The sequence below is a fragment of the Theobroma umbraticum genome, unplaced genomic scaffold (genome assembly GCF_002168275.2).
Source record: "Theobroma umbraticum cultivar Fairchild unplaced genomic scaffold, ASM216827v3 scaffold_56.0, whole genome shotgun sequence".
In the NCBI taxonomy this organism is placed as follows: Eukaryota; Viridiplantae; Streptophyta; class Magnoliopsida; order Malvales; family Malvaceae; genus Theobroma; species Theobroma umbraticum.
Genome location: NW_018397256.1, coordinates 12,886,046 through 12,909,516, shown reverse-complemented (window position 1 = coordinate 12,909,516; position 23,471 = coordinate 12,886,046). Strand labels below are relative to the sequence as shown.

At 35.2% G+C, this 23,471-nt stretch overlaps 4 protein-coding genes across 9 annotated transcripts; 3 read left to right on the top strand and 1 right to left on the bottom strand.

The window, feature by feature from the left end:
* Positions 1 to 3,119: 3,119 nt before the first annotated feature.
* Positions 3,120 to 7,076, top strand: SD2-5 (S-domain-2 5). Of its 3 annotated transcripts, none has more exons than XM_021419732.2 (2): positions 3,120 to 3,354; positions 3,434 to 7,076. In XM_021419732.2, the coding sequence occupies exon 2, from the start codon at positions 4,457 to 4,459 to the stop codon at positions 6,905 to 6,907; it is 2,451 nt and encodes an 816-aa protein (XP_021275407.1). In that variant the 5' UTR covers positions 3,120 to 3,354; positions 3,434 to 4,456; the 3' UTR covers positions 6,908 to 7,076. The 3 variants fall into 3 exon arrangements, with proteins under 3 accessions (XP_021275407.1, XP_021275409.1, XP_021275408.1); XM_021419734.2 differs by having other exon boundaries at positions 3,120 to 3,623; positions 4,662 to 7,076; XM_021419733.2 differs by having other exon boundaries at positions 3,120 to 3,623; positions 4,217 to 7,076.
* Positions 7,077 to 7,736: 660 nt separating this feature from the next.
* APX6 (ascorbate peroxidase 6) lies at positions 7,737 to 11,826 on the top strand. 4 transcript variants are annotated; one of them, XR_002444723.1, is made up of 11 exons: positions 7,737 to 7,924; positions 8,003 to 8,117; positions 8,227 to 8,354; positions 8,519 to 8,589; positions 8,692 to 8,734; positions 8,828 to 8,924; positions 9,216 to 9,299; positions 9,661 to 9,782; positions 10,212 to 10,278; positions 10,783 to 10,944; positions 11,091 to 11,825. XR_002444723.1 is itself a non-coding variant. In XM_021420989.2 (10 exons), exons 1-10 carry the CDS (start codon positions 7,750 to 7,752, stop codon positions 10,850 to 10,852), a joined length of 972 nt encoding a protein of 323 aa, XP_021276664.1. In that variant the 5' UTR covers positions 7,737 to 7,749; the 3' UTR covers positions 10,853 to 11,826. The 4 variants fall into 4 exon arrangements, 2 of the variants coding, with proteins under 2 accessions (XP_021276664.1, XP_021276663.1); XR_002444722.1 differs by having other exon boundaries at positions 10,535 to 11,002; positions 11,091 to 11,793; XM_021420989.2 differs by having other exon boundaries at positions 10,783 to 11,826.
* A 3,491-nt stretch (positions 11,827 to 15,317) lies between these two features.
* Positions 15,318 to 19,353, top strand: LOC110411182 (protein WVD2-like 5). The gene is given in 10 exon segments (XM_021421226.2): positions 15,318 to 15,571; positions 16,183 to 16,425; positions 16,512 to 16,754; positions 16,880 to 16,920; positions 17,139 to 17,207; positions 17,326 to 17,422; positions 17,517 to 17,588; positions 17,669 to 17,779; positions 18,997 to 19,152; positions 19,155 to 19,353. Coding segments are annotated over 9 exon segments (1,083 nt in total). The 5' UTR covers positions 15,318 to 15,571; positions 16,183 to 16,188; the 3' UTR covers positions 19,212 to 19,353.
* A 1,017-nt stretch (positions 19,354 to 20,370) lies between these two features.
* On the bottom strand, positions 20,371 to 21,684 carry LOC110411184 (uncharacterized). Its single transcript, XM_021421227.1, has 3 exons — positions 21,192 to 21,684; positions 20,940 to 21,112; positions 20,371 to 20,836 (listed from the first exon to the last, which is right to left on the bottom strand). The coding sequence occupies exons 1-3, from the start codon at positions 21,624 to 21,626 to the stop codon at positions 20,731 to 20,733; spliced, it is 714 nt and encodes a 237-aa protein (XP_021276902.1). The 5' UTR covers positions 21,627 to 21,684; the 3' UTR covers positions 20,371 to 20,730.
* Positions 21,685 to 23,471: the final 1,787 nt, after the last annotated feature.

The window sequence follows — 23,471 nt, the reverse complement described above, 5'->3', positions numbered from 1 at the left end:
CTTTACGACAGATAAAACCCTAGTCCCATGCAAGTTAAAAAGAACCCGCTGTCCGTACAACTCCCTGTCCGAAATCCAAGGAAAACCAAGTTGCAAAAACTGGGTTTTGCATCCACAGGGCAAGAAACAAGAAAAGATGAGCAGACAGGCTGTGGAAGATCCATGAAATCATGAGCCAAACCCCCTTCCCCCCCGATTCCCATGTGAGAAACCCATGAAACGCTGTCTCTTTGCCTTTTGTCTCAGAGTCTCTCCCTTGGTAAAATGATGCAAAACCCCATTGGCGGCAAGCTAAGCCAATGTATTGACTTTGGCAGACAGCCTAAGCGATGGAGAAAGAGGGAGTGATCCAAAGAATAAACATCCGATTTCGATGGAGGAGCCGTCAGGCTTAGTTTATAAACATATCATAAATTCATATATACATTGTGGGCATTTAGAGTTAATATACTTTCATCTCTGTACATCAACAGCAGCAGTCAATGATTACATCATATTATATAAAATTTATACACTGACAATATATCAAATATAAATTTACATTTCATTTTACCATTAAATTAATATATGCAAAAGTTGATTAGAGGATATTAAGGATGTAAATTTGCAAAATAATGTTAATTTTGTGAGAATTAAAAGTAGAATTATTGGAGACATTAGCATCGCAGCACCGACTCCAATTATTTTTAGATTTTGAATAAGGCGATGAGCATGGGATCGGATATGGCGACCAGCCCGCATGTTTTATTGGCACCTTGACAGCCAAGGGGTCCTATGGATTTAATATGATAATCAAATAATCAATGTGTTAATTAAATGAACCCTAAAATAATATTATTTTTTTAATATACATCTACAACAGTAATGGTTGTCTCGTGATGACAATTTCGACCTTAAAAAAGATTAATTTAATAGATTCAAAAGAGCTCTGAGATATATTCCCCCACATGCATCCAATTATCCTTTTTCTCAAGTCCTGATTGTTAACGATTCTCTAACAGCATCGTAATCTTACAATAATTTCACTGATTTAGTTTATAATATGAACCATTATTGTATTTCCGCTGATATTAATTAATCGGTCGAAATATTATATTGAAATAAAGCCAGTAAAATTACAAAACACAGCTGTAAAACAAGCCGTGTCCAGTTGGAGAGTAGTGTAGACGGTGGTAGCTTTTCCTTAGAATGAATGAAGATTTTGTTGAAAGTAAGTGGGATACTGCTCTCCATGGTCTCATTTTCAAACCATATAGTAGCAATATTCGGTCATACTTTTCAATTCCATGGCGTGCTAGACCTTTTTGAATTATTTAATTTTTTTATTTATCGGTACGACATTACAACGACTGGTTTAAATGAAATGAATATTTCGCTTTTCTTCATTTATGAATTATTTTTTATTAGTATAATCATAAATTATCCCAAATCATTGAATCAAGAGATGGAAACCCTTTTGTTTTTCTTGATTATAGAGAAGGATTAACGGAAGGTAAGGATCTTGTCCAGCTTACTCCACTTTGTTTATATCTCATAATCTTTTGTTAAGACCTATGTTTAATACTTAAATTATTATTATTATTATTATTCTTGAAAATCAAGTTTAGGTAAAACAGGATCATATCCTTGCTAATAATCTTACTTGTATTCAGGGTTTCCGGCACCCTGTTAAGTTTATTCCGCTGTCTATTTGCCAAACACCATCCGTGCAAGCCACGTTTGATTCTTGTGTTTGTGGTCATATTGTGTAAATTAATTATTTCAGCTCTTAATAAAATTTATATTGTTTAATAAACTTATTAATGTGTCTTATCATGTAATATGGCGAAATACCTGTGTATGTATTTAAAATCTTGATTTGTTTAATTAATCATCTTAAATCCATATTTATTTATATAACTATTAATGTCGTACTTAAAAATGATACGGTTATGACATGATATAATTAAACAAGATTATAAAGAAGAGAAAAACAAAAACAAAATGAGAGACTATTAGAAAATTAGGTTAATACCATGGTATTTAACCATATAATAATGACTTTATTTTTGTAATGTGACAATTTACGATATAAGGCAACTTGCAATAAAATAAAAATCCAAACCAAAGTTTTTTGGCAATTGCATGTGATGTGTTGTGATTCATGAGGCGTACACAGTTGCCTACAAATATTTGCTTCCTACCCATCCATTAGATCCAAGAATTTAAAACCCCAAAACAAAGCCATAAAGTCTGGTGCAGTTGGAAAATTGTTGATTTTGTTTTTCTTTGGAGTTAATTAATGCAATTGGCAGGCAATAAATTCACAAATTTGGTAGGCTCTTTTATATATTTAAAATTACATTTACATTTACATTAATTACTTGATTTTTTTAAAAAATAAAGTTTAAAAAACTACTACACAATCATAAACTATCTTACATAGTAAATGCCACTGACTAGCTTTAAGTGGTTGGGTGGGTGAGTAAAATCATAAAAAGGTGGACTTCTTTTACTTTATTAATTGATTAAATTTTGAAAATTTTCAAACCTATCAATAATGTAAGTATAAACCTAAAGTTAGAGATCCAAATATGAACACCTGAACATTCATTTTTTTCATATAATATTTTAAAAAATTTTATTATATTTAATTAAGTTTTTGTATTTATATTTTACATCAATTAAATTTTTATAATTAATAATTAATTAATTATCAACTAATTAAAATAACATTTATTATTTTATATTTAAATAATATATTAACTAATCATAATATAAATCAAATGATCAGGTCGTAATATGTTAAAAATATATTATATTATTATTTATTATAATAAATTAACATAACACGTGAAAGAAATAACATTGTAAATTTGGCGTTTTCAGAGGGAAATGTTTGAAAAAAGCAGACGGAATGGAAAGAAAGCAAAAGAAAAAGTTAAGTTTTGGGCTATTTTGACGTTTGGGGGACCCATTCATTTGAAGTTTGGCTTAGAAGACCCTAGCCCAGAGGGTGGCAGTGGCAGATTTCGACGCCTACCCGGAACTTTACTCTCCCACTTGGCATTAAATTATCTGCCAATCCGCCATTGCCATTTCACTTCCTGACCCATACCAGTCACTCACCAGCCAACCCCCATCCCCCTAATGTCCAATATAATAAAACAAAACCCTTAATCTTATAAGATATATATATATATATATACATAAACAATCAATGCCCAGTCTATCTGTCATCATAAAGATTAAAAAACCAATTTTTTGATATTCACAAAATGATGGGAAGAAATGGTAAATGGGTGGCAAGTTTTAACCCTTTCGAGTATTACAATGGGAGGGGGGGAGGAAATTTGGGTTCTCAATTTTCCACAGGTTAAACAGATGCACAAGAAATTATGTATTGGATCTATCAACCCCACTTACAATCTAAAGTCTCTGTTTTTTTTGACAGTTTCTATATCAGCTTTGGAAGCCTAGCAAACACAAAATAAAAGAAATAAAATAATCAGTTTGGGAAACAGAGAACGGCAGCTCAGATCTCTCTTCAACTCTATGACAGAAGCAGAAAACAGATTGAGGAAAAAGCCAGAGACCCATGTCCGCAAATCCACTTGTTTTTGCAACTAACCCAACAAAATGAGGTGAGAGCTTCCTGTTTTTTTTTTTTTTTCCTTTGCTACGTTCTCAGTGTCTCCTTTATACTCTTTATCTTCTTTTGTATTTTTTGCTGATGTTATTAGGAGAACACTTCTGAATTTGCTTCTTTTCTTTCACATTCTTTTCCGTGTTTCTCCAAAAAGCTTTCCATATCATGGCAAAATGAAGAGTACACATCAATTCTAGTAGGTCGGATCTCATGGTCAAATGAACACTGCTCATCAGTTTGTCAACTTGCCCTTTCCGTGTCTGTTTCTGTTCCCTTTTTTTTCTCTTTTGTTCATATTCTGGGCAGTTCTTTCTTGAATTTTTGAGCTTTGAGAAAAGGCTAAACTTCAAGTTCTTAAAACTTATCAGTCATCTGGTTTCACACCCTGAATTGCAGTTTCTGGCAAGTATATGCTTTGTTTTGCCTTCATCTCAACTTGTAAATGTCAAATTTTCTTCCTTTTTCATCCAGTAACTTGTTATCTTAAAGCTTTAATGTTTTGTTATGGTCTCTTTGTATTCCAAAATCTGAACTTTGTTGAATTTAGGACTAGATAGCTTACTATGTCTTCAAATCTGCTTCCTTCAGAGCGACAATTTTGTGTTCCTGGCAACTTGATGTCAGTTTGGTGGTGCAAAAGAGTTGCCAAATAAGGTTTCGGGAGAAATTATGCTTCGCTGCTTCTTGTATAGACGGTAGAGAACCCATTTTTCTTTCTGTATATCCTCCTTAGTTTAGGGTCAGGAAAATTTCCTTCTTTTTTGTCTATCCTGGGTATTTTGTTGTTCTCTTCTAAGACCTTATTTTGGCTCAATTCGGAGTTTTCTAATGGAAAGTAGAGGTTTTATTCGTTTTCTGTGCTTTTTTGCACTATCTACCCTCTTTTTGTCTGAAACCTGTATGGCTAGCATTCAAACTGTTGGGACGATTGAACCGGGATTTCAAGGTTCTCAAATGAATTGGATCGACAATAATGGGGTGTTTCTTGTATCTAACAACTCAAAATTTGGTCTCGGCTTTGCCACTACTTCAGATGTCACATTGTTTCTACTAGTTATCGTCCACATGGAGACTACAAAAGTAATCTGGGCGGCTAACAGAGACTCCCCTGTTTCGAATTCTGATGACTTTGTGTTTGACAAAAATGGTAACGTGCTATTACGGAAAGGAGAAAATGTGGTTTGGACAACAAATACTGGTGACAAAGGAGTTTCTGCTATGGTATTGCAGGATTCGGGGAATTTGGTTTTGCAAGGGGATGGTGGCAAAGTAGTGTGGCAGAGTTTTGATCATCCATCTGATACCCTTATTTCAAACCAAGAGTTTAGAGAAGGAATGAGACTTGTTAGCAATCCTAGCGCCAGTAACTTGAGCTATATTCTTGAAATCAAATCAGGCGACATGATTCTTTCAGCAGGTTACTCAACTCTGCAGCCCTATTGGTCCATGGGGAAGGACACGCGAAGAACCATTAACAAAAATGGTGGCGAGGTCACCGTAGCATCTCTTGATGCGAATTCATGGAGTTTATTTGATGAAAGCAAAGTCTTGCTATGGCAATTTACAATCTCAGATCCTATTGATGCAAATGCCACTTGGATTGCAGTGTTAGGAAGTGATGGCTTTATATCTTTCTTCAATCTCCATGATAAAGGGTCCTCTACAACAACAAAAATTCCAGCAGATCCGTGTGGCACACCAGAAGCTTGTCAGCCATATTTTGTTTGTTCAGGAACTGCAGACAACACCAGGTGCCAGTGTCCATCAGGACTTGGCAATTGCAAAACAGGTATTGCCTCTCCCTGCAGTCAGGGAAAGGATGCTGTAGATCTTTTTGATGCTGGAACTGGGCTCAGTTATTTTGCACTTGCCTATGTTTCTCCATCTTCAAAAACTGATCTGAGCGGTTGCAAAGCATCTTGCCTTGGCAACTGCTCCTGTATGGCTGTTTTCTATGACAATAGCTCGAGGAATTGTTTCCTGTTTGACCATATTGGTAGCTTCCAAAACTCTAAACAGCAGTCTGATTTAGTTGCTTTTGTCAAGATGTCGAGCAATGCAAATGGTGCAGGGGATGGAGGTGGCAAAAAAGGTTTCCCATATGTTGTGATTATAGTTCTTTCTACAGTACTGGTTATTTTTGGCCTACTTTTTGTGTCATATCGATACTACAAGAAAAAGAAGAAAATGCCAGAATCTCCCGAAGAGACTTCAGAGGAGGATAATTTCTTGGGAAGTTTAACTGGGATGCCTACTCGTTTCACTTACAGTGATCTTCAGACTGCTACAAATAACTTCTCTGTTAAGCTTGGGCATGGAGGATTTGGCTCAGTATACCGAGGAACTCTTCCAGATGGAACTCAAATTGCTGTGAAGAAATTGGAAGGCATTGGTCAGGGAAAGAAAGAGTTTCGAGCTGAAGTTGGTATCATTGGCAGTATCCATCATCTGCACCTGGTCAGGCTGAAAGGCTTCTGTGCTGAAGGGAGCCACCGACTTCTTGCGTATGAATACATGGCAAATGGTTCCTTAGATAAATGGATCTTCAGGAGAAATGGAGAAGAACCCCTACTGGATTGGGAAACAAGATTCAATATTGCAGTGGGAACAGCCAAAGGGCTAGCTTATCTCCATGAAGATTGTGATGCAAAGATTGTGCATTGTGACATAAAGCCAGAAAATGTATTGCTTGATGACAATTTCCTAGCCAAAGTCTCAGATTTTGGCTTGGCAAAGCTAATGACTCGAGAGCAAAGCCATGTTTTCACCACTCTAAGGGGCACCAGGGGTTACCTTGCACCTGAGTGGATCACAAACTACGCAATATCAGAGAAGAGTGATGTTTACAGCTACGGCATGCTGCTGCTCGAAATCATTGGCGGAAGGAAAAACTTTGACCCTGCAGAATCTTCAGAGAAATCTTACTTGCCGTCCTATGCTTTTAAGATGTTAGACGAAGGGAAGCTGAGAGACATCCTTGATTCGCGGCTGAGTATCCAAGGAGAAGATGAGAGAGTTTTTACTGCTGGCAAAGTTGCATTATGGTGCATACAGGAGGATATGCATTTAAGGCCATCAATGACCAAAGTTGTTCAAATGCTAGAAGGTCTCTCCCCTGTTCCAAAGCCGCCAATGTCTTCCCCATTAGGTTCTCGCCTTTATTCAAATTTCTTTAAATCGATTACCATGAGCGGAGAGGGCACATCCTCAGCCTCAGGACCATCAGACTGCAACAGTGATGCTTATCTTTCAGCTGTGAGGCTTTCTGGTCCAAGATAACAATGGCTGAAGACGGAGGAGTTTGGTGCACTTGTTTCATAGATTGTATCATGTTTTAACATCTCATCTGCCCTGTATATTTGTTAGATTTATTATTCAAAAATTTTTGTACTACTAGCTATTAGCTGATACAAATCAAGCCTCAGGATCATCACTTTTTTCTGTATAATTACTGTTGATTATGACCAAACTTGCAAGACAGTAACTCTTAACATATCCTGTTAACAGTTGAAAACATCAAGCAAAAAGAAACTTAAACAAAAATGTAAGAAATTGTAATGTGGAGAAATTTTGACACTAATAGGAATGTCAATAGGTGTGGTATTCGTTATGTTAATTCGAACTTTATAAATAGTTTATTAATTTTTTAAATTATTACTTGAATTTAAATTTGAATTTTTTAAACACAGTTTGTTAAATGTGCATATTTATTAATTATCTAATTAAAATATATTTAAAATAATTTTATATATTATTAATGAAATTTAAATTAATAAATTAAAATTAGTTTCATAAAAAATAAATTAAAATTTAAAAATAATATTTAAAACAATTGATAAATTTTAATAAGTATTACATTAATGAAACTAACTTATAAATAATATATATAATTAAAATTTAATATAAAAAATTATTATTTATAATCGAATTTGAGTAACTTCTCTAACCTTTGACCGGTTGACAGCGGACTTCTTCAGGCCATAAACCAATCCAGTCTCTTGACTTTCTTGCTCCTGGTGAGCTCAACTGCAGCCAATCACCACCCTTGACCCTCCCAAAAAATGAAACCTTTTCCGCAGTGAGAACTTTCTGAACCGCTCATTTGGAACCGTCCGTAGAGGATGATGAGTTCATCGGCAACCTCGAGTTCCTCTCCCTTCCCTTCTTCCTCTACTTTCTCTTCAACTAAATTCAAATTCAAATTTCCCTCCCTTTCCCAACGGTCCTCTCTCCTAACGGTCGAATCTCGCGCCAAGCCATCCACTGCTTGTTATTCTACCATCCACGACACGTCAGGTGATGAAAGGAAAACAAGTGGTGGTATTAGTTTTAATCTTTTGAACTCATTTAAAAGAAGAAGGTCTTGGATTGCAGGACAAAATCGCCATTGCAGCTTGAGCCGGAGGAGAGGGCTGGCATTTACGGCAACGCTACCGTTTCTTTTTCCTCTGCATGAATTTGTGGGTAATGGTGGCGCTAAGGCAATTGAGTAAGTTCTAAGTTATGCAAAAAAATAAAAAAAAATCATTAATTTATTGGGTTTTTGAATTTACCTTTAAATTGTCCATTGTGGACGATGATCTTTATTGGTTTTGAAGGTCAGGTCAGAGCGAGTATCTGCGTATTAAGGAAGAGATAAGCAAAGTTGTAACCAAGGGGAAGGCTGCCGGTGTTCTTCGTTTAGTATTTCATGACGCTGGAACCTTTGAAATGGCTGAAAATTCAGGTACCAAAACTTGCCAAATTATTTATTAATTGGAATTCAGTAGGATCTGAGTTTGGGTTTGTTTTGATTGAAAAAATTTGAATTCTGTTCTGTAGCATGCTATGTTCCTTTAGTAAAAGTTTTTGAACCAGTGAATTTACTGTTATTTTTTATTGTTCATGCAGGTGGTATGAATGGTTCTATAGTTTATGAACTCGAAAGACCTGAAAACGCTGGCCTCAAAAAGTCTCTGAAGGCATTCTCTCCGTTTCTCTCTTTCTAATTCAGACAAAAGTTTTGTATTTATATGTACTTTTGGCTTTTGCTTTCCTCGTAATTCTAATGCATCGTTGTTTAGGTTCTAGAGAAAGCAAAGAAAGAAGTGGATGCAATACAACTAGGTTTTTCTTTCTGAAATATCAGATGAAAACATTTGACAGAAACGGATGGTATGTCACCATGCTAATATGTTGTGTATTTTTTTCCTTCGTTAGTATCATGGGCAGACATGATTGCTGTGGGTGGAGCTGAAGCAGTTTCTGTTTGTGGAGGTCCGAAAATCCCTGTTGCATTAGGCAGACTAGATTCTGCGTAAGCACCTAGCTTTGACCTTATAAAATGACATCGCTTAAGTAATACAGAACTTAGTATCTGATCAACTAGGTATGTAAGGATGTTTTTCCAAGATAAAAGCTAGAAACTGCCATTCAAAATGACTAAATGAGTATAAAGTTACTTCCTGACTCTTTATTATTACCTGATAATCTTTAACTTTTTAGTTCTTTGCAGCGTTAACTTGGAGCACTGTCTCATTTCTATGTACATTTTGTGGCATCTACTTGAGATTTTACCCCATTACTGAAAGGTAAATATTCAATGCAGGGAGCCAGATCGTGAAGGGAAGCTTCCCCAGGAATCTCTGGATGCTTCTGGCTTAAAGCAGTCATTTCAACGAAAGGGCTTCTCGTGAGTTTTTGCGAGCAAACATCCTTTTACATTTTTGTGTTTCACGTTTACATCTGTTTGATATCCATAAATCAATCTTCTATGATTTGAGCTGGATGTTAAATCATTGGCAACATCGCTTACTTTTGCCATGATATCTAGATTTTTTTTTTTCTCCATGATACATATGGATGGCTCTTCCCGTGAGAAAAATAATTTTTTTTCCCATAAGAACTAAAAAGTTTGGTTAAATATAAAATAATTTTCATAACATAGATAAGAAGTTTTGATAGCTATTGTCCATTTGAAATTAATGAATTCAGTACTTCATTGTAAACGTTCAGTTTGAAGAAATTCAAGGCATGTTGTTCTCTTTTTGCAGAGCACAAGAACTAGTTGCTCTATCTGGGGCTCACACTCTCGGGGGTAAAGGTTTTGGAAGTCCAGTTGCTTTTGATAACTCATACTTCAAAATTCTTCTGGAGAAACCATGGAAGTCTTCAGGTACATAACTCAACATGGAATAAAATTTATACTCTTTTATTTCTCTTAATCCTTTTGGTTGTTTCCCATTCAACAGAGTTAAGATACTGCCTTTGAAGAAATGCTTGAAGCTTGATGTTACAGATATTCCAAATGAGAGTTTCTAATTCATACAAGTATTTTCTGTAAATGCTGATTATGAAGACACTTTAGCCATTCTATACTTCCCTTATTCTCAAAAATAATATGTCAAACAATACCTAAAATGTATAGAATCAGAGTAGCCCTTAATAGGGATTTGAGCCTGGTCTTCATTTGCTTATAGCATCAAGGGACTCTCTCTCATTTATGTTTTTATTTTCAGCTGGTCAATTGCTGATATATTTATGTTCTGCACTCCTAACTGTTTCTGTTATTTCTGCACTGATTTTTTTTTTTTTTTGCATGTAGCTGGTATGTCAAGCATGATCGGGCTTCCTTCAGATCATGCCATTGTAGAGGATGATGAATGCTTAAGGTTCGTCTTTGGAAATCCTCTTAAATTTCCATTTAGTTGTTATCCTGTCTCATCTTGAATTCTTACCAATATAGTTATTATCATTAAGTCTAAGTTCGTATAAGGGGTTCTCCATTAAGAACATTTAAATGCAATTCTTGCTGGCAAGCCCATAAGGGGGGACTGAGGAAGATGGTTGTTTGGGAAGATCGCTTGCATGCGTATAAAATTTTCGTTAGTATACTTAACTAATGGAAAGCTTATATATGATTCACAGATGGATCACAAAATACGCAGACAATCAGAATATATTCTTCGAAGATTTTAAGAATGCTTATATCAAACTAGTGAATTCTGGTGCAAGGTGGAAAAGCATGTGATGACTGTCGAAGAGTGACATTGTGTTCATTTCTTGTCTTCTTGATGAATTAGGATACAGTGGTGTTCAGATAATATAATTATACGAAAAGACATGCCTTTATGTTGGTAGATAAATAAATATCAGAAGGATTGTCATTCTTTCAGGTTCCGAGAGCAGTTAGAGAGGCCTAAAAGTGGAGCCACAGAATGTTTCAATTCAGGAAATAAAGCTTAACATTTCATTCCGTGGCATTTTCTTTCTGTTTCTCTGTTTCTTCCAGCACTGTGTATTCGCATCTATCAGGCTGGTGGACTCAAATTAGATGGGTTGGTTTGAAGCCTCCATGGACTTGATTTCAAGCTTGCTTTGCACTTTCCTGAATCGGTTTAAGAAACGCTAAAAATCTCTTACAAAATCACTGTTAAAATTTAGAAGCAGTGAATCTCATGATCAACTAATGCAATTTTCGCAGGATCAGTTTCTCCTGGATCACCAAATGCACAAAAACTATATCAGGGTTAGCACTTATTACCCAGGAGGTCAAGTTTATGTCATCAGTGATGAACCAAGCTTAATTTCCACAGAATGAGAAGAATGTTAGAGAGAGAGAGAGAGAGTATAGACATTGATGAAACTGTACAAAAGCATGTGCTAGACCGTTGAACCAGATCTCAAAATGATGCTACTGAACAAGGAAATACATCCAAAACCTGTACATTTTTTTTTTTGTAGCCTGCAGGTGTGGGTCAAGCTTGAAATATGTAATAACTCAGCTCCCATGTCTTAATCTTCCAAAGTAACAGGGTAGTATTTTTATATTTACGTTTTACACCTACCGGTTCTTGTCCCAAGGATAGGCAGTCAAGGGTTAGGGGGGTGTTCCGCACCTGCACGTGGGAATCATTGCCTATATCAAACCAGAATTCCCTTCTTCTTTTTAGTTTTATGGGAGATAATTTCCTTTAAAAATCATACGAGAGAAGCATCATCATTCTCCCTGCATTATCTGCCATGGTCCCTCCCACTTCCCAGTTTTCACATAGGACAGGTTACTAGAGGGACCAGAGTCCCCATGTTTGATGCCCCTCCATGACAGTGACTTCTCCAAGCTCTTTTCTAGGATATTATATCTCCACCACCAAAAATACAAATAAACATGTATAGTTTTATCTGTTGATAAATTGGGTAGATACTTCTATTCTAAGGACTTTGATTGGGCTGATGTTTTATCTGGATTTGATAGTTTGATAGACATAATTCAGCTGTAAATAACATATGATTTCTCTCTTTTTATCTTGATATTTGTTTTCTTGGGATAGCGGGGCCTAATTTGATGTGTACTTCTTATTCCACAATTATGAGCCACAGATTTCTTTCTTACAAATTTTAAAATATATATTGTGTATATCCACATGACTATGTTTTATGTATATAATTTCGATATCCCATTATCCATCACTCTCTTTCATTTTTTAATGTTATTTTTTTATTTAAAAATGATAAATAATTAAAAAATATATATTAGGCCAAGCATTACGGCAGCAAAGGGTGGCCACGGGTCCATTGCTTCTACAGTCCGCAAAAGATTTCCTTCTAATCCCCTCCTTGAGAAAGACAATTCTCAAGGAAACTCTTTTCCACTCTTCTGTCTCCTTCAATCATTTTCCTACTTGCTTAAGATAATTACATTACATTATAATCATTTCAATACATTAACAAATTCTGTTAGCCGGCACAAGTTTTTTCTTTATGATAATCACAATGACTTTTGAAATGAGAAAATTTTTTATTTTCTCGATTTGATTTAATAGTATTGATCGAACCAATTACGATTATCGACTCAATTGATAAATTTGTTCCTCTGAATGGTAAATAATTTCATGGTAATTCTTTGTCGTCCTTGATTTCCATGGAAATGCAAGAACATGGAGAGAGCAGAAAGGCCTTGCAAGCACCAGTGGTTACGTTAGCCAAACAACAGGATGAGAGCAGCATGGAGGGCTAGACCTAACATGAAGGTGGGAACTAGTACTGGGGTTTCGGAAAAAGGGACCCAATTCACACGTGCAAATGCTAAGGAATGTACCGGATAAGGAAGGGCAGGGGAACATGCATTTATCACCTCAACGCTCATCCCACCCGCTGCCTGACTCACGTGCATCTCCCCTGTTGCACGTGCCATGTACATATCCACACCTTTGGATTTTTGAACTTTTTATTTATCAAGAAAAAAACCATGTTTTGACCGATGATTTTATTATTTATGTTTTATTTGTTAAATTAATTGATAATATGTATAGAAAGTTTTGCTATATTTTAGTTCTCAATATATCTCTCATTTAATTGATATAAAAATATTTTTATAATAATTTTGATATTCTTTTTTACGTATAAAGATAATTAATATATAACATGAAATGAATCATAAAAAAACCGACAGAAGGATCAGTGGATGGAAGCAACGCCTGTTCTGATGCTAGTAATATCAATCCTCACATGTAACTAAATAATATGAAAATAACATTTGATCGTATATTTTGTTGAATTATAAAAATATCAATCAAACAAAATCTTAATACTCAGACTAAATTGTTATACCTATTTAACTATAAACTAAGATTTAAAAAAAAAAAGAAAAAAGAAAAAGAGAATGACCATGATGACATCAGTTTCAAATAAGACTAAATTGATCAAATTAATTATTTACAAAGTTGACAAAAACCCACCCTAAGCTTAAACCTTATCTTTGTGGCTGCTACACAACTTGGCTTGAAAGCATTTCTGACTTATCAATTTGGTGATTGCAGTTTATTAAGCAAAGTAATTCCTCTGCTTTGACTATAATTGGTTTAAGCTTATAACAATCCATTGTACCATGATTATTAAAGTACACTTAAAGCTAAGAAATTTTAATTTATTTTTTTTAAAATTAAAAAATGAAGACCAATTAATTTTTCACATTCAAATGTCTAGGCAACCAATTTCCTGATTAAATTTAATAATTAGTAGGTAAAGTTTTTCACAAGAAATGACCCTTACCTAAGACAATGATAATGAAATACGAGTCTAGCTTGCCATATTGCATTTTCTACTCCAATTCCACTATCTTATGTTGAAAACTTTTTATAAAAAGAAGATTATTCGATTATATGCATAACGGTACAAGATATGATTAACTCGAAATTCACTTTTTACGTCTCTAGTAGTATAGTTAGACGATATTTATATTATTTATATACAGTTAATTTTTAAATTTGGTATCATGAGTTGAGTAATATGAATTGATTGTGTGACATAATTATTTAAAAATAAAAAATAATCATAACATCCAATATTAAATTAGAGATATTTTTATATTTTAATTTATTATATGACTCATTTCTTCCGTCCATTACATTGTTATTGTATTTTCTATTCTCAATCTGAAATTGTTAAACTTCTATCTTGTAAAAAAGATAATTATTATCTTAATTTCATACAAAGATAATTAATTATAAAGAAATTATAAGATAATTTAATTCATTTCATGTCTTAATTTTTGAAAAGATAATTAACATGCTAGGATTAACCTTGGTTTGGATGTCCGAGAAAAACATGGTGTCAGTTAGTTAATCCGACAAGAAATAGATTAAAATAATTAAACCTGATTAATTATTAATTAATTCTCTTTAGATCTAATCCAAGCTTAGATTAATTCAGCCTTTGATTTAATTCAAAACTAAAACCAAATTTAATTCAGTAATCTAATTGCACATGCTGCTTTTATTGTCACCCTAAACAGTTGAATTTAATACTGAAAGAAAAATATTAAAAGAATGATTCAAAATGAAGATATCCACTTCGAAATCAATTGCATTATTGCTGGATTTTCTTTTCCTTTTATAGTATTTTTATTTGTTCAGAGAATAGAAAATTACAAAAAAAACATCGCGTAAAATTGTAAAATTTTATTTAGGACACAATTGTAAAACTGGACCTTAAATTAAAGCGTCATTCCGAATTTTACAAAAATCTGTTGACCCAATTTTAATTTTTCAAAAACCCAAGTACTCATTGACAAGCAATAAGACAAAAAACTCTTTTTTCTTTTGCATAAATTTCACCTAACACTTTTCGCAATTTTAGCTTTTTTACATAATATTTTATAATTTTTCTTATAATCAACATGTTTAGAAATATATATATTTTTTCAATTAGTATCATGCCATAACTTTTATTTTCATGAGAAATTAAAGTTAATTGTATGTTATAAAATTACAAAATATCTAATTTTATTGTAAAACTATAAATTATTAATGCAACACTAATTAAGAAAAAAAATATTTACAAAATGTCTCATTTATTTGTTCAGATATTTTTATAATTTGACTTCGTTTAATATTTTTTGTAAAAAAAAATAATCAATATAGATGCTAATTTAAAAAAATATTTACAAAATGCTAATAAGGGAAGAAAGTAATCATAAGATATGGTAAGAAAAAAATTAAAATTACGATTAAGTGTAAGTAAAATAGTGGGAGAGTGGCAATGGGGATAGCAGTTACTTAACCGTATAAAAATTAGTCCAAAAAATAAAAAAAATAAAATAAATCCGTAATTGGTAACCGTATTTGGGGAATCCGTCATTTTCTTTGAAAGAGAGTGAACTGGAAATGGATTTGAAAGCCGCTCGTATAAAAGACCTTTCCACCTTCAAAAATAGAACCGATACAACTTTCAAACAAAAAAAAAACAAAAATCTAAATAAAAAAAACGAAATTTCAAATTTCAATTATTTTATTTCAATTTCTTTTTTTTTTTTCGAAGATCTTCCTGTTTAGGGCCCTAGATCCTCTAATCTTCACTGTTTAACTTACTCTCTTTCTTCTCAGATCTTTTCCCATTTTCTTCGCTAATTTCTCTCATTAATCTTCTTGGCTTCATGGAGTATTGATTTGTCGCAGGCTTCACGAGGTAAGAAGGAAAAATAAGTAGAACCTTTGTTTTTCCTTTTTCCTTTTCTTCTTTTATTTTATGTCTTTTTTCTAGTTCTCGATTGTTTGGCTCCTGAGAAAGACTGAGGGAAAAATTTGCATGTTTTTTTTTTGGTGTAAGAGTAGATCAATTTGAAGTGAAATGTGTTAGTTGTTTGGCTGTTTTAGTGACGTTCTGTTGAAGATCTCTGTACTCATTGGAGCTTTACCCTACTGGAAGCGTCTTTTTTACTCGGATTTTCACTGATTGGTTTCCTCTTTTTTTTTTTTTTTTAAATTGTAAAAGCAACGGCTGATGTTTTGAATTGGATTTTCGGTTACTGTTTATCTGCAAATGTAAGATCTAATTTAGTGTTTTTTTTTCACTCATTTTTTCTTAAATTTGATAGCAACAAACAATATTATAAATGCGTTCAATGTTTTTAAAAATCCAAATTTGATCTCTTGTTTGTCGTTTTGAACTTGAAATTGATCAACGTGGATAGAAATAGAACAATGAAAATCTGTAAAATAGTAGTATAATTTGTTATTGGTGTGAGGGTTTGAGGAATATTTAATTAGTGAAAGTGTTTGTTTTTATGTCTGTTTCAGTGTGTGATGGATTCGGATAATCTCTTGTCTGCTGGTGGGCTTGAGATTGCCCATCAAAATGGTGTTTATCCACAACTTCGAGTGTCTGGGGACGATAGTGGTATTTCAGATAGTGTGAATGGGAATGTTGAGAAAACCAGCAAGAGTTATGTGCAGAATGGAATGGATGATAATGGAACAACTGGGGAAGCTAGAGAAGGATCGAATGACTTCGTGGAAAGCAATGGCTTGATTGATTCTAAGGTAGTAGGTCTTACATTCTGTTTGAGCGCTTTTATTAATTAATATTAGTCTGATTTCATACTTACCATTGTGTCTGTCTTTTATAGGAAGGGGAAGTGAAAGATAATGCGAAGCAATCCAAACCTCAGAAGGTTCAAGGCAAGACCAAGAATGAGAAGCCCTCTGGTCCCAAAAATGTTTCTTCAACTTTAGTGAAGAAAAGTAAAGATGGAAAAAGTGCAGGGGAGATGTTGACAACTTCAAATGGTGGTTCTGTTGCTACAAATTCACGTCTGAAACAGCCTCTTAAGAGTAGATCATTTAATGAAAGACAAGCCAATGCATCGAAGGTTAGAGTTTATGTTCCTACTGATTTCTTTGTTATGTGCATTATTCTGTTGTTAATCTTGTCTGGGTTTTGATTACTGTTTTCTTTCTTTCTGATCATTTCTTTTCTTCTCTCTGTTTCTGGCAGCAATCCGAAAAGCCTGATGTGGCCTTCTCTGAAGGCACTACGTGCGTACTGCTTGTGCTTATGTTTGAATTTCTTTTCTCTACTTTTTCTCATGCAGCCCTCTGCCCTTGTTATTGTTTTTTGTTTACAAACTGAGAGAGGAAGCTCTTAGTGGCCACCTATCATCTGTTTATTTTCCCCTGAAATTAGGATATCTGTGCCAGGTGATGACAGATTTTTTTCTCCAGTGATATCTGAACTGTTCTATTGTGCATTTCAGGGAAAAACCAAAGCTGAAGTCTCTGAAGAAAGGACCTGTTAACACAGCTGAAGGAGACACAGAGTCCTCGTATCCTTTTTAGTTTGAACTTTTTGTTATCACTTTCTTTCTGGGTGTATCTTTGGCACTCTTGTCTATAAGTTTATAAATGACATATATATGTCTGTCCTTAATTGCTTCATGGAAGCCCCACAGCAGCTGATGCCAAACCTCGTAGGGTTGGTGCTCTTCCAAATTATGGTTTCAGTTTTAAGTGTGATGAACGGGCTGAGAAAAGGAGAGAGGTTAGTGCTTTATATCACATTCTCAACATTTTAGGTTGTGTTTCCTTGCAGTATTTATATTTCCCTTATAAGTGCTTACCATTGTGTTTTGCAGTTCTACACAAAACTTGAGGAAAAGATTCAGGCAAGGGAAGTAGAAAAGAGCAATTTGCAAGCAAAGTCCAAGGTGTTATTTGGTGAATGTAGTGGCCTATGGTCCCAGAATTGTTTGTTTCTTATCATAACAATATTTCAATTTTATGCCAGGAAACTCAAGAAGCTGAGATTAAGATGTTGAGGAAGAGTTTGAACTTTAAAGCAACTCCAATGCCAAGCTTCTATCAGGAACCTCCACCTCCTAAGGTGGAGTTAAAGAAGGTTAGTTTGTAATTTTTTATCATGGATATCATCAAGCTTCTATGAATAATGTGAAACATGTCAGACATATGAAGAATGATTATACTATAACTCTATAACCCAGTGGCTATTTGGTTTGGGAGGTGAGAAATTTTAAGAATCGTTTGAATGTGCTGGTGTGTAGAAAGCTAGGTGAGCCTTCTTTCTGATGTAGAAACTTGCATAGGCAAATTCATCACTGTAATTCAATATTAACTCCAATGGCATCCTTATTCGTGTTCTCTCTCTCTTTTTTTCTTCTTTGGGGTGGGGGAGGGGTGGAGTGAAATGCCAAACATGTAGGTGCCAAGGTTATGTTTTACGGTTTGCCACCTTTTCCACTTGTACTCATTTTTTAATCAGGCATTTGCACATCTCTCTGCTCATCATCCTACCAGAGCCATTTTCTTTTCTGCAAAAAGCTGATAAAATTAACTTACATACAACTAGCTAACAATTAAATCTATGTTGCAATTATTAAGAAAGCCTTTCTGAATGAACTGGAGACTGTAAAACTGATTTATTGCTGACATGAGGTTCAAGGGATAAATTTTCTGTAGTCTTTCAGACCCATTGTATTATGCCATAAGATGCGAATTTAGATGCTTTTCCCTATATTTTCTGTGGGTGTTTGATTCTGTGCTGAACTTGGCTGGTCCCTGTTAGACTAAGTCACATCAGCTGCCTCATCTTCTCTTGGGGCTGCCTTGTACTAGTCATTCTGTGGATGCCTCTTAAACAGTACCAATTGATGTCAAAGCTGCTTTATCTAAAATATTGTAGTCAAATGTGTTTTATATTAAAATATCCCCGTTTAGGCGTGATGTTTTCAGTTGTTGACACATTTATATTGGTGGGAAATCCAACTTCATCAAGGGAGTTTCTTCTTTGTTTTTTTTGGGCCTAGGTTTATCCACTTTGAATCAACCTCTTGAATGGATAACATTGAATTGAACTGCTTTAAGTTGCCTTGGCTCATTCCTGATGTCACAGCCAATTTGATTTTTCCTTTGTTCAGCATGTGGATGCATGCATTATGTTATAGTATGAATCTAGTATATACAATTCTAATGACAATATGCATGTTGTTAAACATAATCAAAGTTCATTGGTCCATTTCTATATCTCAGTCTGCTATGTGGCAGCTTTGAATTTCTCTCTGTTTGCAGCATTGATCTTTTTCTATTGCCTGGATGCAGATACCACCAACAAGAGCTAAATCTCCAAAGCTTGGTCGAAAAAAAGGCTCAAGTCCTTCAGAGTCTGATGGTAACAGCAATAGTGGCCACCAATCAGGCCGGCTAAGTCTGGATGAGAAGGCATCTCAGAGCATCTCTGGCAAAGTTATTTCTCCTGTCCATGCAAGGAAGCCACAGCGGAAATCACTTCCCAAACTGCCTTCTCAGAGGACTAGTTTGTCCAATGCAGCAAATGAAGAAAAGACATCCAAGGGATCCAATCAGGAAAAGGTAACTGCATCTAAAGCAACTACTGAGGGTAAGATAGCCTCATCTAAAGCAACAAACGAGGAGAATACTACCTTATCTGACGTGACCAGTGAAGAATTATCTCCAGTCCAGCAGCAGGTGGCAGTTTCTACAGCTAATTCAGGTGAAAGTCAGCCCTACATGGATCAAGCGCCAGTGATTGGAGAGGAAGGACAGCTGGACTTGGTGCAAGAGCCTATTGCACTGCAGCGCTAAGCATGGCAATGGTTTCAAGTGGATGTTCATATACAAAAGCTCTTGACCTCATTTGGCCTAAATAAGGACGTCTAAGACTGAATTATTTGATGATCAAGGCATGAAAAAAAAATTCTACATTACGGGTTATGATGTTGTCTTCCTCCAATATTCAGCAGCTTTGGTTGTTTCGTGTGTTGCTTGCAAAGGTTGCTGGGCTTGTTGTTAGGATTCTGCATTCCTGTTTGCAGCACTGTATGTCAAATCATTTACCAAGTTGTCCTAATTTATGTTGTTTAAGGATGGCTTATTGAATATATTTTGGGAAATTTTGGAGTTGTCTGCTGTTAGATAATCCATGATCGATTCGGGTTTGTCCGAACCTGCTAAACAACTTGGTATTGTGAATTAAGTCCATTTTGAAGTTCCGAGTCTGGTACATTGTGTATAAATGTTTTCTGTTTTATTCTATAGTGCCTAGGTTATTTGCAAATATTAGATCCTCAGCCGCCAGTCATTCAGGTAATACTATGAGTGACAACATATATGCAGCATGACTGAAGATTTGAATTGGCCATAGCCTTATTTTTTTATTTTCTTTGCGATAATATGGTTGTCAATGGGTGTTTTGTAATCAGATATTTTGTATTACTAGATCTGATTCAAGTAAGATTAGGGTGTCTTATAATCGAGTTTAAGTAAAATTTGGGGTTTGGGTTTTGTATCTGTAAACGAATGATAAAATCATGAGAGGTTTCATGCTGTATAAAACAATCTTGAAAGGAGCTGGAAATTTTTAGTAGCAGAGCTCAGAATATCTGGAATGCCGAAAGGGGCATGGAAGAAAGGAATAGGAGCATAAGCATACGTATCTGAGAAAGAGAAAGGCATGTACGAGGAAATGCAACTGTGGACCACGTGGGGAAAAGTGGGCATCAAGCGTGGAACTCAGGGCAGAGAGATTCTCTCTTTGATAAAGGTTTCGGCATGGTTGTCAAAGAAAAAAAAATTTGGAGAACAATGATTCCCACGAGGAGAAACCATATATGCACAAACGGACCTGACAAAAAAAAAAGCAGCAGAATTAAGCAAGGTTAATAAGAAGCACCTGATTACAAGAGCAAGATCCTGATCAGGATTTATATCAATTTGTAAAATAGTAACCATTTTGATTTAAAAATATAATAAATCGATGTAGAATTCACGTTTTTTCTTTAAGACCGTGACAGCCAGGGTGTGTATGTTGAAGTTTTAGTACAATGTTTGATGTTCAAATTTCTGCTCATCTTTCTTCCCCTTGTCTTCTTCTTCTTTTCCAGCAGCCCACTCAAGTCGAGCATAAGCTGCAAGGACATGGCTGCATCAAGGATACCCAGAGTTAAACATTTTCCATAATGAAAGCAATACTGGCCAGTTGTCATTTGGTACTAGGCAAATTAAGAGGGATGAGAAAGTTATACCAGTCATCAGGGGAAGTCTGAGCAGCTCGATGAGAATAATGTAGAGCACGAGATCTATCTCCATGGTTAATCCATATCAAATCTCCATACATTGATAAAACTTCCCCGTCATCTGGTTTCAACAAAATGGCTCTCTCGCAATACTCCTCAGCTTTCAGAAAATCACCCCGTACCTAATGAAATATCAAACGACATGAGCTTGCAACATTACATCAACAGAAAAGACTTGAGGTTTCTCACTTCTTCCCTTACCTCTATCAAGAATTTAAGGTAATTTGTCAGAAGAAGGGTGTCTCCAGAGTAAGTTTTGATCATATTCTGGTAATACTCGTCCAAAATTTGCTCCCCTTGACCCCAATCTCCTAGCCCTTTTCCTCCAGCCCTGACACCAACACCGCCACCGACATAACAGAGAGTTGTTCTCTGACTGCTAGGTAGCTTTTGCCTTGGAATAGCCATTTGCCTCGTCTTTCTCTCCGGCCATGTTCTTTGGATTGTGTTCATCGATGACGCTGTCAAGGAAATCGGTTTTGATGGGATCCTACGTGAGGAGTCAACCGCAGGCAAGCTCTGAGGAATGCACGTTGTGAAGACTGGCGGTGATGAGCATCTTAGAAGCATTTTTGCTACCTTTTCTTTTTCTCTTGTTTGATGAAAGCCTAAGGAAACAGAGAGGAATATATACATACTAATCCTATTTATAATTTAAGTCAAATTCTTAAATAAATATTGTAATCTAACTAGGTAACAGCATTGTATTACAATTCTAAGTAAGTAATTTGTATAATTATCTTAACAAGAAAAACCATGCAGGAAAAAAAAAAGAAAAGAAAAACCATGCAAGATGCCAAATAGGTAAAGATGCTTGGTCTCCAAGCCACAGGTCTGCGGCTCTGTGGTCTACCTTTTCTTGCAACATGGTGTTCTAGATGTTTATCCCAAGAGCTTTCACGGTCCGAATTTGTTTCTCTCATATGCTATGTTTTCACCGTAAAAAACTCCCCAAAGACAAGAACCGTTCAAATTGTAAAAACTTTATAGAAATCAGTATGCCTTTAGTTTGAGATTGATTGTCCGGAAATGGAAAAGATCAATGTTTAGACACCCTTTTATTGTAAAAAATCTACTTTGATTAACATGCCTGAGGAGCCTGCAATCTAGCTAGCTACCCTAAATTTGGAAAGACTGGATTAGAAATTTATGTTACATGTCCAATCAATCACGAGCAGGTGAACTCTAAATCCATTAGATTAACAGATAACTGAGTTTGGGAACTGTCAAAACCACATCGGCAAAGACATATACAATCAAACTTAGAAACACAAACACAAATATAAAGCCTGAGGCTTAGAAGGCATCTTAGTTAAGCTGATAAAGATGCTCCAATCTTTCTGAAACGATGAGTGGATAAAGCTTATTCCAGCATTTGCATCTCCAGGAGAGGAGATAGTAGATGTCATCTTCATCAGGGCGTGATGTTGTGTATGTTTTCCGTTGAGGAGGCTGAATAACCAGTGTAGCCATGCATGGCCTGCAACTCGAACACTTGTTTAGACACGCTGGGGGCCTTGAACCCACCTGCAGCTTCTCTCTGTCATGGACACTTCTGGTTTTGTAGCTACGAAAACCCAACCCAACTGCCAAGGGTAAGCAGAATGTACAAGTAAGGAATCAAGGAGTCCATTAACATGACATATAATCATATCGTATAACTGTCCAAAGTCTCTTTTTCTCTAGAATTCAACAGTTAATGGCTGAACCATTGGAAAACCCCATTAGCCGGTTTCTGTTAAATATCCCCTTCAAGTGGAGTTGGTTTTAATTGTTAATCACCTGATTTTGAAGGAAGAAACGCGACGAAAAAGATGAGAATTGCAGCAATTTTAAGCTTATTTTGATAGTAAGATGATGGAGCTGCCATCAAGGTTGACTTGTTTCTTCTGCAATTACCTGGTTAGCTGAGAATGTATGGAGTAGAGAAGGGGGAAAACCAATTATCAAGGAAGACACAGAATTTGATTTTGGATAACTGGATGCCTAAACAATTGGAAATGGTGGAATGAAAACATGGAAAGAAGTCTGGTAGTTTGTTGCAGCCAGCATAAGAGACAACATTTCTGTGGAGGTACTTCCTGGCTTGTCAATTAAATGCAATTCAGTGTAGCCTTGTACAAGATACATGTTTCCAAATGACTTTATCTAACACTGCCAGTTTAAAACAGGAAAATGAAGTCAAACAGGAAATTCACTCTGCAGTTTTCTTCTTGCTTCAGTACTGCTGTAATTATTGCGTTATTGACAGGACCCTTTTGGTGGACTCTACATTTTAAGCCTCCCACTAACTTAAACAAAACAAAAACATTGCTTAAATTTTGATTCTGCAAGTCTCTGCTCTCTGATCTACTTGAATGCTATAGCAAGGTTTATGCTTCTCTCATTTTCTTTAGCAAGAGCTAAATCCTGAACCATAGTTCTCAACACTAATGTCATTAATTCTAATCGAAAACCAAAATCTAAGATGTCTTTTCCTTG